This window comes from Rhinoraja longicauda, chromosome 32 (genome assembly GCF_053455715.1).
Source record: "Rhinoraja longicauda isolate Sanriku21f chromosome 32, sRhiLon1.1, whole genome shotgun sequence".
Taxonomy (NCBI): Eukaryota; Metazoa; Chordata; class Chondrichthyes; order Rajiformes; family Arhynchobatidae; genus Rhinoraja; species Rhinoraja longicauda.
Genome location: NC_135984.1, coordinates 10,670,765 through 10,693,535, shown reverse-complemented (window position 1 = coordinate 10,693,535; position 22,771 = coordinate 10,670,765). Strand labels below are relative to the sequence as shown.

At 48.7% G+C, this 22,771-nt stretch overlaps 1 protein-coding gene across 5 annotated transcripts in view; it reads right to left on the bottom strand.

Moving 5' to 3' along the window:
* The window catches only part of cadm1a (cell adhesion molecule 1a), a 309,364-nt gene that overhangs the window by 9,934 nt on the left and 276,659 nt on the right, over positions 1-22,771 (bottom strand). For 3 of the 5 annotated variants that reach the window (XM_078426890.1, XM_078426893.1, XM_078426891.1), the window contains one exon: positions 15,043-15,075. The exons of the other annotated variants lie outside the window; for them this stretch is intronic. In XM_078426890.1, coding sequence (XP_078283016.1) covers positions 15,043-15,075 — 33 coding nt within the window. The remainder of the gene's footprint in view (positions 1-15,042; positions 15,076-22,771) is intronic. 5 annotated transcript variants of the gene reach the window in all.

The window sequence follows — 22,771 nt, the reverse complement described above, 5'->3', positions numbered from 1 at the left end:
ATTTTCTAGATGTGTGATATGTCTGAATAGTTATTTTTTATGTTCTACACTCTGAAGCTAGATGAAACATCTTTTGTAATAACATTACACTGGATCCTGGTGAAGCACGGGTGATTGTACTGAAACTATCTCTGATTTCTTCAATTGACACAACATTGCAGCAAATAAATAGCTAACAATGGCTGCTCTCCATTGTTATGTTCTTTAATTAAATGAAGAAAGTCGGTAACAATTCTCCTCCCGGTTGGCAGCTTTATGCCTCACTACACTGCTTTGACTTGACCCCATGACTTCTAATCAACCTGAATCAAAGACCAGCACCCTTGCTATGGAATATTAATCTGCTCACACACACTACGACCTTCCGAGCTCAATGACTTTGGGGAAAAAGCAGAGCGTTTCACAAGTATCACTGCATTTGCATTATTTTCACGGACAGAAACATTTAATTCCACCCAAGTCTTCTTAGGAATTTATCTTAGACTTGAGAGAGACAGTGTGAAGACAGGTCTTTCGGCCCGCTGGGTCCGTGCTGGCCAGCACAATCCCTCCGTACATCAGGACTATCCTACACACACTAGGGACAATTTACAGTATCACTGAAGCCAACTAATATTCAAACCTGCACGTCTTTGGGACGGAGAAAACCGACAGCAGGCAGAGTCAGGATGGAACCCGGGTCTCCGGCGCTGTAAGGCAGCAACTCTACCGCTGCGCCACCGTGCCGCCCCACTTCCACGTTACATGGCATAGGGAATTTTATAGCGATCTAATCAGACAGGTGGAGCCACTCTCTTTCCCAAAGCCAATGAAAGGCGGTTCCAACACTACTCTCCCTCGTGATCTCCTTCCCGATGGAACTGCAGAATGCCGGCGGCACGGTGGCGCAGCGGTAGAGTTGCTGCCTTGCAGCGCCAGAGACCCGGGTTCAGTCCTGGCGACGGCTGTACTCTCCCTGCAGAGAGTTTGTACGTTCGCCCCGTGACCTGCGTGATTCTTCCCTGAGAACTTCGGGTTCCTCCCGCACTCCAAAGACGTACAGGTTTGTAGGTTTATTGGCTTGGTATAAATGTAAAAATTGTCCCCAGTGTAGGATAGTGTTAATGTGCGGGGATCGCTGGTCGGCATGGACTCGGTGGGCTGTTTCCGCGTTGTATCTCTAAACTAAACTAAAGCAGACATTGCTTCTGCAGTTTAATGTGAGACCTGGGTTCTTTCCTGAACCAGGCACCATCCGCCTGTAACTCTATGTGGGTTCATCCTGGATGTTCTGGGTTCTACCCACATACAAAACGTGTGCAGGGGGGTTGGGGGAGTTGGTGTGTGGGAGGAGAGGTGACGGGGAACGTGGATGTCTGCTATTGATGGGATCACTCTGAAACCGGCAAATAACCAACGCTGCCCCTATGATCTCCGCATGCCTGACCTCCTCAGTGCCCAAATACCCATCAGTTCCAGCTTGGAATGTACCCTACAACCTCTGTGCACAGTGCCGTTGCCAGAGAACTCCCCAGCCCGAGTGAAGAACGTCCTCGTCTCGGTCTTCGCTGAGGATCGCCGATGGCCTACACTCGGAGAGAGAGGAGCCATCTTCTCAACACCGGGTGTCCCATCCACCGGACGACCCCCCTCGCACCTCCCTTCCATCTTTCACCTCGCCACAATCAGTCTGAAGAAGGTTCCCTTTCCCTACCAGAAACGATGCCTGCCCAAGTTCTCCGGAGATGCTTCCTGACCCGCCGAGTTACTCCAGCACTTTGTGCCTTTCTTTGGAAATGTGGCAAATTGGATTTGGAATGGGCGTGCATGATTTGTTTTTTTGACGAAGGAGGAGGTTTACTATTTGACACGTTAATTTGGAGGCAATGCAATCCGGGGAGCATTCTACTTGACCAGTGTGAAGGGCGATGTTAGCATGAGACAGACATCGAGACCACAGCTATGCTCGCTGCAGCTATGGAACCACCTGTTCATATTCTATGTCACCCTGCTGCAACTTACCCAACAGGGAAATTAACCATCTGGTCAACGGAAATGTGATCTTTAAATCTGGTGGAAATCTAATCAAACTATAAATTATTAAAATGATAAACGGATGTTTTAGTAGTGAAGCCAGCTGCTAACGCACCAATGCTGAGGGCAAGGTGGTGTAATTAAAGGGGGAATAGCTCTCTCCTTACAAACAGGGCAGGGAGTGAGGGCTTTCATTGTGGTCTCAATATCTGACGCGTCATTCTCTGCCCGGGAGTCTGTGCACAAACTGGGACTGAAGTCTTTGGCCGCCTACGGAGACTAGGTGTGCTGCCTGACAATGGCAGAGTTGGGGAAACGAGAATCAAAGGGCACAAGTTTACGGTAGGGGGGGGGAAAAGATCTTATAGGAATCTGAGGGGTAACGTTTTCATGCAAAGGGTGCTGGGTGCATGGAACGAGGTAGTTGAGCCAGGGTCTATCACAACGTTTAAGAAGCAATTAGACAGGTACATGGATGGGACAGGTTTAGAGGGATATGGGCCAAATGCAGGCAAGCGGGACGAGTGTAGATAGGATGTGTTGGTCGGCATGGGCTGGTTGGGCCAAAGTATTTGTTTCCATGTTCTATGACTCTAATACAGTCCAGAACAATACCGAAGCCAATTAAACAATTAGCCATTTAAGCCTACAGGCTTGTACGTCTTTGGAATGTGGGGGGAAACTGGAGCACCTGGAGAAAACCCACATGGTCACGGGGAGAACGTACAAACTCCGTACAGACAGCACCTGCAGTAAGTCTCGAACCGGAGTCTCTGGCGCTGGTAAGCAGCAAATCTTCTGCTGCTGCGCCTCGGGTGGGATGAGGCGTGCTGCCTGTACTTAACGTTCGTAGTTCAAGATGAGGAATCTGCAGCTGTTATAACCATGCGTTTTGTAGAGCACTTCCCATGCTTCCACTGAGTTTATATTTCACACATGTTCCAAGGGCTCCTACAGAGACGGCCGCTGTGACAATCTGTCTGTGGGTGGGTGGGGAAGGATGCAGTGTGGCTCGTCTTCCAATCCACCTCGCTTGCTGGCAGCAAGCCTGAAGGTGCTGTCGGCAACACGGGCATGAAGAGCAGGGCCGCCCCTCCTTGGGAACAGGCGCTACACTAATGCACTGAAACTTTCTCGCACACTCAGAAAGATCCAAAGTACATCCTCCGCCTAGGGGAATAGACTGTCACCCATTCACCTCATCTGCACCCCTCATAAACTTATTCACCTTCATAATTTGGACAGGTACGTGAAAAGGAAAGGTAGCAAGTCGAAAGAGTGGCACAATGGTGCAGCCTCACAGAACCAGACGCCCGAGATCTATCCTGGCCCTGTATGGACTTTGCACGTTCTCCCAGTGACAGAGTACGTTTCCTCTGGGTGCCTCCCAAAGACGTGCAGGTTTGTGAGTTACTTGGTCTTCCAGGCAATTGAACCATCCTACCAACAACTAGAGAGCTGTCCTGAACTACCATCTACCTCATTGGAGACTTCAGGGCTTCCTTTGATCAGACTTTATCTTGCACTAAACGTAATTCACCTTATTCCTGAAAACTGTGGGCCGCTCGATTGTAATCATGCATTGTCTTTCCGCTGACTGGTTAGCATGCAACAAAAGCTTTTCACTCTACCTTGGTACACGTGACAGTAAACTAAACTAAACTCTGTAAATTGCCCCCAAATGTGAAGTGAGTAGATGAGAAAGTAGGGTAGAAACATAGAAAATAGGTGCAGGAGTAGGGCATTCGGCCCTTCGAGCCAGCACCACCGTTCAATATGATCATGGCTGATCATCCAAAATCAGTACCCCGCTCCTGCTTTCTCTCCGTATCCCTTGATTCCGTTAGCCCGAAGAGCTATATCTAATTCTCTCTTGAATACATCCAGTGAATCGGCCTCCACTGCCTTCTGTAGCAGAGAATTCCACAGATTCACAATTCTCTGGGTGAAAACGTTTTTCCTCATCTCAGTCCAAAATGGCCAACCCCCTTGTTGTCAACATAGAACTAGTGTGAACAGACGATCGACGTGGTGGGCCGATGGGCCTCTTTCTGTGCTGTATCTCTAAACTAAACCAAGGGGCAGATTGTGTGAGGGAATAAAGGCGTGTGGGGAAATAAGAAAGAGAATTGGACTAATAGGATTGCTCTGCTAGGACGTGATGCAGGTCCATGGGCTGAATGGCCTCCTTGAGTGTCATAATAGTGGAGACTGGAGCAAAGTGGTGAGTCTGGTGGATCTGCATCCAGATCCCTTTCCCTGGAGGAGGCTGGTGAGTGGGGTTGCCAACTTCCTCACTCCCAAATACGGGACAAAGGATGACGTCACCACCCCGCGCCCCACGTGACCTCACCCAGCCAGCGGCCACGTGCTCCCGCTCCACCAATGGCAGCCGCCATTGGTGGAGCGGGAGCACATGGCCGCTGGCTGGGTGAGGTCACGTGGGGTGCGGGGCGGTGACGTCACCCTTTGTCCCTTATTTGGGAGTGAGGAAGTTGGCAACCCTACTAATACGGGACAAGGGCGGTCCCGTACGGGACAAACTAATTTAGCCCAAATTACGGGATGTCCCGGCTAATACGGGACAGTTGGCGACCCTACTGATGAGGCAGATGACAACGAACATTCCATGTCACCATTAATGACACCAGCTTAGTTTAGTTTAGTTTAATTTAGAGATACAGCGTGGAAGCAGGCCCTCGGCCAGCGATTCCTGCTATCCCACACTATCCTACACACACTAGGGACAATTTACAATTTTACCAAAGCCAATTAACCTGCACGTCTTTGGAGTGTGGGAGGAAACCGGAGCACCCGGAGAAGACCCACGCGGGTCACGGGGAGAACGTACAAACTCCGTGCAGACAGCACCCGTGGTCAGGATCGAACCCGGGTCCCTCGCGCTGTAGGGCCTCAACATTACCGCTGCGCCACCTCTTTAATTCCAAGGCATTGAAAGGATGAGGTGGGCAGGGGGCCCTTGCTTCCTGCACCAGTTCACCCTCCCACACGCCTTAGACGATCAGTGGGGATCGTGGGGCAAGTCCTGGCCCAGGGACCTGAACCATGGGCACGTCTGAAAGCTCTGAGCTCTCTCCGACAGCCTCCTGCTTCTTTCTGAAACTCCTCATCCACAACCCGATTCAGCTTCATTACATTTCATGCACTGATGCGGGCTGTGACCTTGGTATTGAGCTGTTTGCTGTCGTACAAGCAGGCCCAGGATCGGGTATATATTTAATGCATCATTGAGTGTTTAAGATTCTGCCGCGTGTTACTCAAACTGTCTGAGAGCCACGGGTTCAGGCAAACTGCCACCCATGCTGGCGATAGTCACAGATCGCCTCTGTCCAGTGACTGACTTCACACTGCCTTCCTCAACGTGGAAAAAACACCAAAGCTGTGAGTGTCCAAGCCTTGCTGGAGAACTGAGGAGCTTCCGATCCCCTGCAAACGGAGTGGAACACTGGGCAGTGGGCTGTGGATGGTCTTCCCTCTCTGAATAAACTGATTGTTTGATCGAGGCAGCGTGGAAACAGATCCACCAGGTCCACGCCAACCGTCGATCACCCGTTCACACTTGGTCTACGCTATTCCACCGTCTCATCCACTCCCTGCACACGAGGGTCTGTGGGTCGTGGGAGGAAACCAGAGCACCCAGAACAAATCCATGCGGCCTCAGAGAGCACGTGCAAACTCCACACAGACAGAATCCAAGGTCAGGATCGAGCTCGGGTCTCTGGCGCTGTGAGGCAGCAGCTCTACCCGCTGCGCCAATGTGCCGCCCTTTACATTGCTTCAAATGAAAGGCGACTCATTGAAACTGCCAATATCCGCTTATCATAAGAAAATAACTGCAGATGCTGGTACAAATCGATTTATTCACAAAATGCTGGAGTAACTCAGCAGGTCAGGCAGCATCTCGGGAGAGAAGGAATGGGTGACGTTTCGGGTCGAGACCCTTCTTCAGTCTCGACCCGAAACGTCACCCATTCCTTCTCTCCCGAGATGCTGCCTGACCTGCTGAGTTACTCCAGCATTTTGTGAAAATACGTTTATATCGTTCATTCATGAATAAGGTGCTTCAGCCCCTGACAGGAGAGGCTGCTGGCAAGCCAGGGGAGGGGGGTTACAAAGTCCCCCGTGGATGTTATGAGGATGTTGCCAAGGGCCTGAGCTACAGGGAGAGGTTGTGCAGGCTAGGACTATTCCTTGGAGCGCTGGACGATGAGGGACGATCTGATAGAGGTGGATAAAATCATGACAATAGACAATAGACAATAGGTGCAGGAGTAGGCCATTCAGCCCTTCGAGCCAGCACCGCCATTCAATGCGATCATGGCTGATCACTCTCAATCAGTACCCCGTTCCTGCCTTCTCCCCATACCCCCTCACTCCGCTATCCTTAAGAGCTCTATCCAGCTCTCTCTTGAAAGCATCCAACGAACTGGCCTCCACTGCCTTCTGAGGCAGAGAATTCCACACCTTCACCACCCTCTGACTGAAAAAGTTCTTCCTCATCTCCGTTCTAAATGGCCTACCCCTTATTCTTAAACTGTGGCCCCTTGTTCTGGACTCCCCCAACATTGGGAACATGTTATCTGCCTCTAATGTGTCCAATCCCCTAATTATCTTATATGTTTCAATAAGATCCCCCCTCATCCTTCTAAATTCCAGTGTATACAAGCCCAATCGCTCCAGCCTTTCAACATACGACAGTCCCGCCATTCCGGGAATTAACCTAGTGAACCTAAGCTGCACGCCCTCCATAGCAAGAATATCCTTCCTCAAATTTGGAGACCAAAACTGCACACAGTACTCCAGGTGCGGTCTCACCAGGGCCCGGTACAACTGTAGAAGGACCTCTTTGCTCCTATACTCAACTCCTCTTGTTACGAAGGCCAACATTCCATTGGCTTTCTTCACTGCCTGCTGTACCTGCATGCTTCCTTTCATTGACTGATGCACTAGGACACCCAGATCTCGTTGAACTCCCCCTCCTCCTAACTTGACACCATTCAGATAATAATCTGCCTTTCTATTCTTACTTCCAAAGTGAATAACCTCACACTTATCTACATTAAACTGCATCTGCCATGTATCCGCCCACTCACACAACCTGTCCAAGTCACCCTGCAGCCTTATTGCATCTTCCTCACAATTCACACTACCCCCCAACTTAGTATCATCTGCAAATTTGCTAATGGTACTTTTAATCCCTTCGTCTAAGTCATTAATGTATATCGTAAATAGCTGGGGTCCCAGCACCGAACCTTGCGGTACCCCACTGGTCACTGCCTGCCATTCCGAAAGGGACCCATTTATCCCCACTCTTTGCTTTCTGTCTGTCAACCAATTTTCTATCCATGTCAGTACCCTACCCCCAATACCATGTGCCCTAATTTTGCCCACTAATCTCCTATGTGGGACTTTGTCGAAGGCTTTCTGAAAGTCGAGGTACACCACATCCACTGACTCTCCCTTGTCAATTTTCCTAGTTACATCCTCAAAAAATTCCAGTAGATTTGTCAAGCATGATTTCCCCTTCGTAAATCCCTGCTGACTCGGAATGATCCCGTTACTGAGAGGAACAGATCGGGTAAACGCATAGAGTGTCTTGCCCAGAGTATGGAAACAGGTTTAAGGTGAGGGGGGAAAGATTTAATGGGAACCTGAGGGGTGACTTTTTCACACTCCGGATGGAATGAGCTGTCTGGAGAGGTAGTTGAACCAGGTGCTATTGTAACGTTTAAGAAACATTCAGATGGCTACATGGCGAGAATAGGTTTAGAGGATATGGGCCAAACGCAGGGAGGTGGGACTAGTGTAGATGGGACATGTTGGTCGGCATGGGCAAGTTGGGCTGAAGGGCCTGTTTCCACGGTGCATGGCTCTATGAGTCAATGACTAAGTTAGCAGCACAGTCTGTCAACTCTTGCCACCAGAGCTCGGCAACAAGATGACGCAAACCAGTTCCTATGCTTCAATAAATAAGCTTGTTTTTCGTCAAGGATTTAATTCACACTTTGCAAATGTGAGTTTCACACCCTGTGCAAAATTCCCTTTGGTTTTCTGTGCAATTAACAGTCATTTTTGTCTCGTCTAGAAACAGAGGTGCTGATTTTCCCCTGCCCATGAAACTGGACATCTGGGTGAATTAGACCCACCGAGTCCACGCCAACCATCGGTCGCCCGCTCCCACACTAGTTCCATGTTATCCCACTTTCTCATCCACTCTACGCACACTGACGGCAATATGCAGAGGGCCAGTTATGCGACAAACTCGCTAATACGTCTTCAGCCTGCGGGAGGAAACCAGAGCACCCGGAGGGAACCCACGCGATCCCAGGGGAACTCCACACAGAGATCAATGAAAGTTCAGAAGGGGTTAGATTTCACTGAAGTGGTGACTAGGTAACTCGTCCCTTCGTCTCGACTGAAATGGCCGCTTTGGTTCCAACTCGCAGGATGTTTGGGAATCGCGGGAGGGGAAGCTTCCTGCCATTTACACTTACTGCAGTCTGCATTTGGCACTGGCCGTTTGTCAAAGAGCTTTTGTCCCTCCCCCTCTTGCCTGGGAGGCTCTGAGAGTGCCCCAGACACAGCAGTTCCATGCACCTCCACCAAGACAACATAAGTTCATAAGTTCTAGGAGCAGAATTAGGCCATTCAGCCCATCAAGTCTACTCCGCCATTTAATCATGGCTGATCTATTTTTCCCTCTCAACCCCATTCTCCTGCCTTCTCCCCATAACCCCCGGACACCCACACTAATCAAGAATCTATCAATCTCCACCTTAAAAATATCCTTTGACTTGGCCTCCACAGCTGTCTATGGCAATGAATTTCACAGATTCACCACCCTCTGACTAAAGAAATTCATAAGTTCATAAGATAGGAGCAGAATTAGGCCATTTGGCCCATCAAGTTGACCGCTACTCAATCACGGCTGATCTGCCTCTCCCTCCTGCTGGCCTCTCTGATCATAGACTCTCCATTCTAGACTAGAGAGAACATCCTCTCCACATTCACTCTATCCAGGCCTTTCACTATATAGGCCCATTGTCCCTGTTATGTATTACTTATTCCACAAGCATTCCCTGATGTGGGAGCTGGGCCCAATGAACATCACAGGCCTCATCCTCACCTGATGCGTCTTCACAATGGACGTGGCATCAGCCACCAACCTCCTCACCCAACACAAGACAAACTGGCACATTTTCTGATCTATGTTTTATCTTGTGGTGAAACAGTGTGCATTGCTAGCTTCACAGCCTGGCTTGGCAACAGCTCTCCCCAAGACCTCAAGAATTTACAGCGAGTTGCGGCTGTAGTCCTAATCCATCACACAGACCAGACTCCCCACCATTGACTCCATCTACACGTCACGCTGCATCGGGAAAGCAGCCAACATAATCAAGGACCATTTACGCCCCGGTCATTCCCTCATCTCCCGTCTCCAGTCAGGTAGAAGATACAAAAGCTTGAGAGCATGCACCACGAGAGTCAGCAACAGCTTCTTCCCAGCTGTTATCGGACTACTGAATGTTAGCTAGAGAGTAGGCCTGATCTTCCAACCTACCTCTTTGCGGCTCTTGCATTTAAAAAATCTCCACTTTCTCGAAAACTGCAATGTTTTTTTTCTTGTGGGGTTGTACCTTTTCTCTGTGACTGTAATGCTATAATGCTGTAACTCTATTCTGCACTCTTGTATTTTTCTCTCAGCACTCCTGGCTATACTAGTGCGTGGCTTGACGTACACAGTATGATTGGACTGGGTAGCACACAAACATAGCCTTTCGCTGCATCTCAGTACACAAGCCAATGATTAACCAACGGCAATAAAGTTACGCTGTATGCAGGGCTGCTTAAAATCCCATGGCGTCAAAGAGAAATACGGCACGGAGATAGGCCACTCGGCCCACTGAGGCTGTGACAATCACCAAGCACCTGTCTTATAACTCTAACTACTCTAATAACTAATCTAATAACTCTAACCGTCCCGACCACTTTAATCTCCCCACATTCTTTGGCATTAACTCAGACCCTTGCCACAGTGAGGTACATTGTGCACAGTTTAGCACCGGCGAAGATTCAACACAGTACGGGGCTAAACTGTGCCACAGTGAGGTACATTGTGCACAGTTTAGCACCGGCGAAGATTCAACACAGTACGGGGCTAAACTGTGCCACAGTGAGGTACATTGTGCACAGTTTAGCACCTTTCCTGACTCTTGATTTCCAAGTCTTAAGTAACTGGCATTTCACTATGGCCAGTAGCGGCTGTTTCAACTACTTATGATTTGCTTTGTTAGTCTCATCAATGTAACTCAAAGCATTGATGGTACAGAATGCGGACAATCAAATGCAGACCCTAGGGTCCATGCCACCTCCTGCCAGCGGCGTCAGACTGCCACACTCCGTCCCTGAAACCCCTCCCTCCAATGCCACGCCACGCCGTGCGTCACACTTACTGGGCACCAACATATCCCCTGGTTCCTAAACGGTCTTTGTTACAACAAGCCAAATAACATTCACTTCAAGTTCAATCTGCCTGCTTCTAAGGACCACTCTGACCCTATGACACTGGGAGATGGGCTCTGTGCCACCCTCCCCTGAATACAGTTACTCACCACCTGAGGACACCCAGCCACAGCTCAACTGACTGGATCGCCAACAGTGTTCCGTTTAGTTTAGAGACACAGCATGGAAACACTGAGTCCGCACTGACCAGCGGTCCCCACACAATAACACCACCCTTGGGACAACGTTTTACATTTCGCTACCAAGCCAATTGACCGTCTTTGGAGTGTGGGAGGAAACCTAAGGTCTCGGAGAAAACCCAGGCAGGTCACGGGAAGAACGTACAAACTCCCTTACAGACAGCTCCCGTGGCCAGGATCGAACCCGGGTCTCTGGCGCCCTACGGCAGCAACTCTACCGCTGCGCTAAAATACGCAGGGCATCTTTTTTGTCCAGCTTCGAGAAAGAAGCACATTCCCCTCGGCCAGACGTTGCTGAACATTAACATGAAATCCCAGAATCTCAACTTTATTACGGAGACATCTGGTTTTCAGATCTCCCCGCATGTGGAAATACAGCAAGTTAATTAGTCTCTTGGTCCCAGTCCAAATAAAATGTATTTAAATTAGAACCTCACCTGAAGTGAAGCTACAAGGAGTCTCTGTTCTGATCAGCGGAATAGCAACAACATTAGTAAGCAGCAAAATTATGCACAGATTAGAAAGGGTTAAAAACACAGGCCAATCTCCCAGAGACACACCAACATTAGATGGCACAGCGGTGGAGCAATAACACATGCAGCACCTGCATTAAAACAACATGCTTCTTCCGAAAATAACCAACAGTCGTGGCAAGGCAAGCCTTAGAGTGGGGGATTCTGCCCTGCTCTCCCTGCTCTCCCTTCCATTGCGGGAAGGGAGAGTGTTGGCGTGGTGTGCCCAGGCCATCACTGTAGGTTCCAGTCCCAACCCTCCTACCACCAGTTAAAGGCAGCACCTTACCCCTGCCCCCTTGACCTGCACCAAGTGCAAGGGACGCACCTTTAGAATGGAGGTGTGGTGGAACTTCTTTGGCCAGAGGGTGGTGAATCTGTGGGTATTGGGTATTTTTGAAGCAGAGATTGGCGGGTTCTTGATTAGTAAGGGGCCGCCAAAGGTTACGGGGAGAAGGCGGGAAAATGGGGTTGAGAGGGAAAGATAGATCAGCCATGATCTATGAGGGCGGCACGGTGGCGCAGCGGTAGAGTTGCTGCTTTACAGCGAATGCAGCGCCGGAGACTCAGGTTCGATCCTGACTACGGGTGCTGCAATGTAAGGAGTTTGTACGTTCTCCCCGTGACCTGCGTGGGTTTTCTCCGAGATCTTCGGTTTCCTCCCACACTCCAAAGACGTACAGGTATGTAGGTTAATTGACTGGGTAAATGTAAAAATTGTCCCTAGTGGGTGTAGGATAGTGTTAATGTACGGAGATCGCCGGGCGGCGCGGACTTGGTGGGCCGAAAAAGGCCTGTTTCCGCGCGGTATATATATATGATATGATGTATGATCGAACAGCGGAGTAGACTCGATGGGCCGAATGGGCTAATAGTGGTCCTATGACCTGTGAACATGACCGCTACCACAATTAGTAGCCATGTGAGCTAAACCTAAATTATTTTAAGGAAAAAAAACATTGTTTAGAAGGAAGAGGTGACTCTGATTCCTGGTTTGATGAATCCATTTGTGCCCATATTTATACGTTGCCACTCATTATCAACCACCCTCGACTCTCACCGTCGATGTTCCCCTACAACCAGAGGCAAGATGCTCATTCTCGACATTGGCTCATTGTTTGCTGTGACCTGGGCTCCCATTATTAAATAGCTCATCTCCACAAAGAAGCTGATTCGGAAGTCCTGGAAGCCCCCCCTGGGTTTGATAAAGTCCCGGCTCTCCAGGCTGGGCCCAGTTTCGTTTCGGTTTTAAAAGAAAAGAGGTGGGGTTTACTTTGGGTAATTAACCTCTCTGTTTAATCAACATAATTTCAGCGTATTTAAGGGCTGGATATTCTCCACCCGATTGCTCGAGATTCACTCCTGCCTCCACGAGAATGAGCAGCTAGATTTCAGAGGGAGAACAGAAAGTACAGTCGAACTTCACCCAGCAGAGAGATGGAGGGAGGATGTCGGTGATATTACTGGGCTCAACTTTCCCACGTGGTGCAAAGTTGGAATTACCCTTTTCCTTCTCACTTTCCCTCAAGCAACAAGCTTCATGGTGATTTTAATGGTTTGGTTCCCATGTTTGAGTTTAGTTTAAGAGTTTAGTTTATTGTCACGCGTGCCGAGGTACGGGAAAAAGCCTTTGCAGTGTGCTAACCAGTTGGCGGGAAGAATGGGAGGGTCAGCATAGTGACGGGGCAAAACCCCCCAGCTCCTTGCCATCGGCTGACTGTCAGGACGTTGGATGTCAATAGACAATAGACAATAGACAATAGGTGCAGGAGTAGGCCATTCAGCCCTTCGAGCCAGCACCGCCATTCAATGCGATCATGGCTGATCACTCAATCAGTACCCCGTTCCTGCCTTCTCCCCATACCCCCTCACTCCGCTATCCTCAAGAGCTCTATCCAGCTCTCTCTTGAAAGCATCCAACGAACTGGCCTCCACTGCCTTCTGAGGCAGAGAATTCCACACCTTCACCACCCTCTGACTGAAAAAGTTCTTCCTCATCTCCGTTCTAAATGGCCTACCCCTTATTCTCAAACTGTGGCCCCTTGTTCTGGACTCCCCCAACATTGGGAACATGTTATCTGCCTCTAATGTGTCCAATCCCCTAATTATCTTATATGTTTCAATAAGATCCCCCCTCATCCTTCCAACTCCACAGTGTAGAACACACAAGGCCACCATGAGGCAGAAACCCATGACCATTAAATGTCTAAGGAACTGCAGATGCTGGTTTACACCGAAGATAAGACACACAATGCTGGAGTAACTCAGCGGGTCAGGCAGCATCTCTGGAGAAAAGGAATAGGTGACGTTTCGGGTCGCGACCCTTCTTCAGACTGAGAAGTGCCTCGACCCGACATGTCACACAAATCTTCTCTTTCACGTCTAACTTCATCGTTAAATCTCTTTAGGGTTTTCTGGATGTGCGGGGAGGGGGGGGTGGTTTTAGACCATTGGTCTCACCGGGCGTAATCTGCCGGTACCCACGGTGCAGTGTGAGTGGGAGACTCTAGGGGGTCGGCCCACACATTGGAGGACAGTGCCAGGCAGTGGTGCACCTCTCCAATGGCAGCCTTGTCGCTGCAGCCCAGAACATGGTCCGAGGCTGCAGGTAGGAATGGAGGTCTTCAGCCCCAGTAACTGGAGCCAGTTATCAACAGCTGATGGGCGTGCACCACTGGGCAGTGGAAGGGGGAAGACCCCTCATTCTGATGACCTCAGGCACCAGTGAGAAATGTCCCTCTGAGGCAGCGATAGACTTGGAGTTAGTCTTTCCTTGTGCTGGAATGCTCTATAGGTCAGGAGAAGTTTAGTTTCGGAAGGAACTGTAGATGCTGGTTTACACCGAAGATAGACCCAAAATGCTGGAGTAACTCAACGGGCCAGGCAGCATCTCTGGAGAGACGGAATGGGTGACGTTTCGGGTCGAGACCCTTCTAGATTTTCTTTTAGATACAGAGATACAGCGCGGAAACAAGCCCTTCGGCCCACCGGGGCCGCGCCGCCCAGCGATCCCCGCACATTAACACTAACCTACACACACTTGGGACAATTTTTACATTTTCCCAGCCAATTAACCTACATACCTGTACGTCTTTGGAGTGTGGGGGGACACCGAAGATCTCGGAGAAAACCCACGCAGGTCAGGGGGAGAACGTACAAACTCCGTACAAACTCCGTTCTTCGGGCTCTTTTAGCTTAATTTAGTTTAGTTTAGAGATACAGCGTGGAAACAGGCCCTTCGGCCCACCTTTTCTATCCTACACACGAGGGACAATTTACAAAGGTCAATCAACCTACAAAACCTACACTCCTTTGGAATGTGGGAGGAAAATGGAGCACCCGGAGAGAACCCACACGGTCACAGGGAGAAATGGACAAACTCCCTATAGAGACAGCACCCAAGGTCAGGATCGAACCCAGGTCACTGGTGCTGTCAGGCAGCAACTCTACCGCTGTGCCGCCCTCGAAGCTGGATGGGTCTGTGGTACAGGGGCCATCTCAATCTTCAAGGTGTGGGAAGGAACTGCAGATGCCGGTTTAAACCGCAAAAAGCTGGAGTAACTCGGCGGGTCAGGCAGCATCTCTGGAGAAAAGGAGCAGGAGACTTTCCGAGTCGAGACCCTTCTTCGGAAAGTGTTACGTGGTAGCAGTCAACCTGACCCTTGTGGAACCGGGCAGGACGCCCAGGGTTTGGGGTAGAGTTTGGTGTATGTGTGTGTCCCCGCCCTGCCCCCCACTCTCGAGCCTTGCCTTGCCACGGAACAAAGTTGAAATAAATGTCAAGTTGTACCAACCGTGGGTTGACGGCTCTGCAGTCGGCGATGTAGCTACACAAGGGAACAGATGGTTTGAGGAAGGTTACGACAGGTGGAGCAGCATGCACAGGGCGGGAAAAATGGAATAGAAATGTGAACAAGCATCCAAGAAATTCCATGACAACAAGCAACAATTAGATTATTAAAAAATTCCAAATAAGTGAGGGTGGGGTGGGGGGAGGGGGGGGGGGGGAGAGGGGGGTTGGGAGTTAACCATAAGCAGTAAATTATAAAGAAGCCAGTGAATGATCATCTGATCATAAGACCCAGTCACATGGTACACCAAATTGCAGTTGTCAAGGCAACAATGATTAATAATGATTGCAACAATTACATTAAAAACCAGCTGAAAAGCACAAACAGCATCAAACTGCTCCCTGCTCAGTCGTTCCGGTAAAATATGGTTTTCAAGGAACGAGAGGGCGAAGACCTAAGGCCATTTCTTCCGCGCCCACCTCAGTCAGTCAGTCAGTGTTGCATTTCGCTTGACGTCTTTAATGGCCGGGAATCCACAGACCCTTGGGCACCAACAATAGGTCCTATCGAGGCCAGGTTGTGTGGCCGGTGCATTGCGTGACTTACGAGAGCTCAGCTTTTGTTCAATAGCAATATTTATGAGAGGAAATTGGCTAGGAAAGGGTCCCTAGCAGGTTAGAACCACATTTCAACATTATTTCATCTCAACCGATAAAATGAGAGTGAAAAACATTTAATAAACAGTTTCATAAATAGTAATTAACAGCTCGTCGAGAGGGCGGTTCCCGGTTTAGCATTTGCTGACTCCCGCCAGCGAAGGAGGATGGAACAGTTTGGGCCACAGCCTTCCCTCGGGAGATCTCCTCGTGTTCAGCAGAGATGTGCATTTTTATCACTAATTGTTTTATACATAAAAGCTGAAGATTCCGACGTGTAATTGCTCCCAATTGACTTATTGACACCTGGCCCAAGCTGAGAGCTGCATATTACACTTGGTAATATACACGCCTGAGTCTGAATTTATTAATACGTTTAAAGAAATGTGCTTTACATCAGGGGAGAAAAAACAGCCATTCCGATGCTCCTGTGAATAATAACAAATTGCATTTTTAATTCAAAACGGCAGATGCTGACTCAAATCTATTAGGGCCAGTTGCTCAGGTATGCTTTCGAAGTATGGAATTACAAATTGGTAGAAGAGTTACTCAACACTGTGTTGGCTTTGAGGGCCGGTATAGATTTAAGCTCACAAATAAATTGCTCTTCTAAAATTAGGCAAGAGGTCACTTCCTGCCAGTTGCAGCTTCACGCGGTAAAGATCTCAATTAGCTTTATTGGCTAAATCTAATGAAGGTGCGCGTGGTCCAAGACAAATAAAATCTTCGGAAGTATCCCGAGGGGTAGGAATGTCCTGCTCTTTCTGCTTGGACTGCTGCTGCCTCGCTTTGGCTTGCAGTAAGATAGGGAAACACACACTGATTACAGAGATTGCTGTAGGTAAATAGCACACAGGAATGTGCGTGTGTGTGCGTGCATGTGTGTATGTGTACGCATCTGTGTGTGTCTATAAGAAGATAACTGCAGATGCTGGTACAAATCGAAGGTATTTATTCACAAAATGCTGGAGTAACTCAGCGGGTCAGGCAGCATCTCGGGAGAGAAGGAATGAAGTCTGAAGAAGGGTCTCGACCCGAAACGTCACCCATTCCTTCTCTCCCGAGATGCTGCCTGACCTGCTGAGTTACTCCAGCATTTTGTGAATAAATACCTTTGCGTGTGTCTATATGTGTATGCGTGTATGCGTGTGCGCATGAGCATATGTGTGCGTGCATGTGCGTATGTGTTTGTGCACACATTTGTGTTCGTGTACATGTTTGATTGAAAGACACAGCGTGGAAGCAGGCCCTTCAGTCCACGCCGACCATCAATCACCCGTTTTCACTGGATCCGTGTTACACCATTTTCTCACCCACGCCCTGCACACCAGGGAAGATTTTAGAAGCCGATTAACCTACAAACCCATACGTCTTTGGGACGTGGGAGGAAACCGGAGCACCCAGAGGAATCCGATGAAGTCACAGGGAGAACGTGTAAACTGCACACAGAGGGCACCCCCCAGGTCAGGACTGAACCCGGTCTCTGGCGTTGTGAGGCAGCAGCTCTACCAGATGTGTCACCGTGCTGTCAGGTGTGTGTGTGTACGTGTTGGAGTGTGTGCATACATATTTTTTTTTTTAAATCTTCATATTTCAGATACAGCGCGGAAACAGGCCTTTTCGGCCCACCAAGTCCGCGCCGCCCAGCGATCCCCGCACATTAACACTATCCTACACACACTAGGGACAATTTTTACATTTACCCAGTCAATTAACCTACATACCTGTACATAAAAGACAGGGCGTGCCAATGAGCATGCATTTAAGAAATAGTACAGATGTACCAATGAAAGAGTGAAGGGGGAGATGTGTGTTGCTGTGTGTCTGTGTGTGAGAAGTAGTGTAACAGAACGCGAGTGAGAAAGATAGTGTGGGTGAGTGTGACTGAATTGTGAAATGCGGGGCCCAGCATCAAGCAATGCCCCTGGCTACAGGTTACGCCCAACCCAGGCGACTACTTGCATGCCAGCCACAGAAACAGATGTACAATCACACAACACTTTTAAATCTCTTCTCCTCCAGCAGCATTTCTTACTTTAACTATGATCTTCTTAAACTTCCCTTACCATCTACTGTATCTCTACTCTGTAAATGGCACGATTGTAATCATGTGTTGTCTTTCCGCTGACTGGTTAGCACGCAACAAAAGGTTTTCACTGTAGCTCGGAACATGTGGCAAAGAAATAAACTGAACTGAGATTTCTTCAGGGTGGGTTGAGGGGGTGATCAGGTGCCTGTGTGTACCACCACGGCAGTGTGATTTCAATCCTTGTTGCATTTGCCTCCACACCACTATCATGCACCGTAACATACACATCACTAACGTATACCGTATACGCACCACTAACATACACCGTAACACACACACCACTAACATACACCGTATACACATCACTAACGTACATCATAACATGCACATCACTAACATACACCGTAACACCCACATCACTAATGTACATCGTATACACACCACTAACACACACCGTAATATACACATCACGAACATACACCATAACGCACACATCACTACCATAAACCGTAACATGCACATCACTAACATACACCGTTTACACGTCACTAACATACACCATATACACATCACTAACATGCACCATAACATACACCTCACTCACGTACACCGTAACACACACATCACTAACCTACACCGCATACACCTCACTAACATACACTGTATACACATCACTAACATACATCGTATACACATCACTAACATCTATCACGAACATACACCGTAACATACACATCATTAACATACACTGTAACACACACATCACGAACATACACTGTAACACACACATCACTAATGTACACCGTATACACCTCACTAACATACACCTCACTAACATACACCTTAACATACACATCACTAACATACACCATATACACCTCACTAACATACACCTTAACATACACATCACTAACATACACCGTAACATACACCTCACTAACATACACCATAACATACACATCACTAACGTACCCCGTATACACGTCACTAACATACACCTCACTAACTTGCATGGTATGTTGTGATCCGACTATTTGCTTTCCAGTGCCCAACGACACTTACTCACCCACAGACGCATCGAGCCATTCCGTAACTCATAACGATTCTTTTGATCAACATTACTGAATGGTAAATGGACATTAACAGCCTGCAATGATGCTTTGTGTGTTTGACAGAATCCAAATTACTTTGGACTCTTCAAGAGAGAGAACACTTGGCAGTTTTATGGTTCTGCTGTTTAATGAGACATTTGCAGTTTGATGACTTCTGCTGTGAGATAACAACATGATAATATTAAATGCATTAGGCTGAAGTTGGTTAGTTTGCTCATGAAGTGAAAGTTTGGTTTAGTTTTGTTTGGAGATACAGTGAGGAAATAGGCTCTTCGGCCCGCCGAGTCTGCGCCGACCAGCAATTCCCGCACACACTTAACACTACCCTACACACGGGACAATTTACCATTTAAATCAAAGCCAATTAACCTACAAGGATGGACCATTGTGGTCTTTAATGAATCCTTTGTAACTTTGTCGGCGCCCTATACGTGGCGGCTCTTTGCATACCTTGTCTATGGTCTGCAACACAAAGAATTGCACTGTGACATACAGTATCACATGTGATAATAAACTATCTATCCATCCATCCTTCCATCCATCCATCCATCCATCCATCCATCCATCCATCCATCCATCCATCCATCCATCCATCCATCCATCCATCCATCCATCCATCCATCCATCCATCCATCCATCCATCCATCCATCCATCCATCCATCCATCCATCCATCCATCCATCCATCCATCCATCCATCTATCTATCTATCTATCTATCTTCAACAGAGCTTTATTTGTCATTCGGTACCAAGGTACCGAACGAAATTACATAGCAGTCACACACAAAAAAGAACACAAGACACATGACCCCAACACAAACGTCCATCACAGTGACTCCAAACATCCCTTCACTGTGATGGAGGCAACAAAACTTCCACTCTCTTCCCCACGCCCACGGACAGACAGCTCGTCCCCGACCGACCCGCACAGTCCCCGCAAGGGGATGGAAGTCCCCGCGGCCGAGCCGCACCGGGCGCTGAAACGTCTCGCGGCCGAGCCGGGCGATGGAAGGCCCCGCGGCCAAGCCGTGCACAGCTAAGTCCCGCGGCCAAGCCGCGCCGGGCGATGTTAGGTCCCGCGACCGAGCCGCACCAGCGATGAAAACTCCCGCGGCCGAGCTATCTCTCTCTCTCTCTCTCTCTCTCTCTCTCTCTCTCTCTCTCTCTCTCTCTCTCTCTCTCTCTCTCTCTCTCTCTCTCTCTGTCTGTCTGTCTGTCTGTCTGTCTGTCTGTCTGTCTGTCTGTCTGTCTGTCTGTCTGTCTGTCTGTCTGTCTGTCTGTCTGTCTGTCTGTCTGTCTGTCACTGTTTCAGAAGCCCAGGTCTCTGTTGATTGCAGCCACAGATCGTCCCACTGTAACACAGGCCACCAGTTCCCTGCCAGCCTCACATTAAGCTGAGCCCGATGAACAATGCCAGACACAGTAGAACTGGGAACTGAAGGGAATCGCTGCACATTTACAGATGCCAGACTCGCCTTTCAAAACCAATCCTCGTGGAGAAACGTTACAATAAAAAGCCGAGGTGTTCGGCGATCGGGAGATGTTGAGGTGTGCGTTGGGAAGCCAAGGTTCAGACATAAAATATTCAGGGAGGGAAAAGAAAACCAAGGTGCCTTCTGCAGCAACAGTGACAGAAGGCAGCCCAGGTGACAACTTTCCCAGCTAAATGCTGCTTTTACGGACATCCCTTCTCAACGTGAAGGTTAAAAGTAATAGTTTGATGAATCTGGTGCAAACAGGGATGAGGGATGAGTATGTCATGAGATGGTGTTCAATTCCTCCCTGGTTGGGAGGGTGGGGGAAGGTTCTCCATGGTTGCTTCACCACCACCCAATAATTACCGTGACACCATGTCAGTGAAGCTGTGAAGGAGCACATTGAGCAGTCTGATCCACTGGTGTTCTGACAAATGTTTTTAGAAATACTAGTCAGAGCAGACAGGAGACATGTCTACGATTTACACAACAGTGAACCAGTTCTGGGAATGTCACACCTGGCACATGGAATCAGAACATTTAAAAGGCCTATGGTTGTGGCCATTGAACTGTATTCAATGAGGCTAAACGCTGGATTGGGTCAGCAGCTCATGCTTGACAGTGCAAACATGATGGGCCAAATGGCCGACTATCTTGCAAGACTCTCAGGCAATTCATTTGTGCAATCAGTTTTAGTTTAGTTTAGAGTTACAGCGCAGAAACAGGCCCATCGGCCCACCAAGTCCACGCCGACCTGCAATCCCCATACACTAACACGACCCTACACACTAGGGACGATTTACAATGTTAGCAAGCCCATTAACCTACAAATCTATACATCTTTGGAGTGTGAGTGAAAACTGGAGCACCTGGAGAAAACCCATGCAGTCACATGGAGAACGTACAATCTCCGCACAAACAACACCAGGTCAGGATTGAACCCGGGTCTCTGGCGCTGCAAGGCAGCAACTCTACCGCTGCGCCACCGTGCGCCCCAATTCTATTGTCAGGTTCCCCCAGTAGATTTTAACAGCATTTAGAAAGAATGTAATTGTTGCCACAGATGTAACGGAGACAATCGGTGGATTCAGTCGGTTTTAACGACATGATCTAATTAAGGGGCGGGCACCCATTTAGCATTCACATTTTCATATCCAGGCTGCTGACTTTGACAGCTGTACTTACTGGATTGGATCAACTTCATGAATCCTTCTTCAGCAGACATGGACGGAGATTAAATTTGACATTTGGATTTGATCCAGAGACAATTTAAACATTTTAAATGGAATGGCAATTGTGCGTGGGTAGGGATGGAATATTTTAAAGGTTGAACACACAGCAGGAGCTGCCTCATTGTAATTGCCCTGGGTGGAGAGTGACTCACTAACTTAATGGAGAACTGCGCAAAATGCCTCAGGATAGAGTTTTGTCCGCCACTTCTCGATTAGTACGGGTGTCAGCGGTTATGGGGCGAAGGCAGGAGAATGGGGTTGGGAGGGAGAGATAGATCGGCCATGTACTTGATCAAGTAGGCGATGGGCCGAATGGCCTCTTCTGCTCCAAGAACTTATGAACATTAACTTGTTCAAGGGTAGGCAACAACGGGAGTTGAACCGTTCAAGAAGTTTAGAACCATGGCTTGCGTCTGTGCATGTTGGTATTGAATCTTCCGACCAAAAACAGAAGGTACTGCAAATACTCAACAGGTCAGGCAGCATCTGCGGAGCAGTGGAATGAAAATCCTGAAGCATTAGTACGGAGATTGGTCTCCTGCTAGGTTGTGAAATGTACATTGCAATAATATGTGCTATGTACGTCTCACATCCGGTTTCAGTTTAACCAAACTCTGATGGAAAGCCTGTGCAATGTTCCCCAGTTAGCCACTCAGCAGAGGATGGGGATGAACCTTGTCCCTCGGCGCCTACACCGTGCCTGGCCTGGCGAGAATGTCCAGCATTAACTAGCCTGTCGTCTCTGCAGAAGACAACAAGCTGGAGGTTTCAGCTGTGACCTGAACATGGAAGGCATGTGGCACTCCTGATTGTGAGCTGGTGACACTGGATCTAATCAAGGAACCTTGCCCAAAATGGCCAAGTGTTGTTTCTCTCCAGAGGTGAGGTGCTGCCTGACTTGCCAATTACAGTCTGTTAATTTTGGTTCATATTGACTTTTGTTATTCAGGCACGAAGGCTCGCCAGTCAATTTTCACAGGCTGAAACAGCACTTAGTTTACAGTGCTTCCTCTGCCACTGCTGCTCGTCCGTGTCCGCTGATCAATGTAGTCCTCGCGTGAAGGCTGGGGGTCATGCCTTGCCACTGCATTGGAGTAACTAGGCACAAGATCCAGATGTGTGTAAAGGCACGAGCTAGCTTGGGCTGGCAGCTCGTGGAGCAGGGATGATACAGCCTGCAAACTTCTTTGCTGCAAATGGTGGCAAAGAGCTCCAACATCTCGGGAGA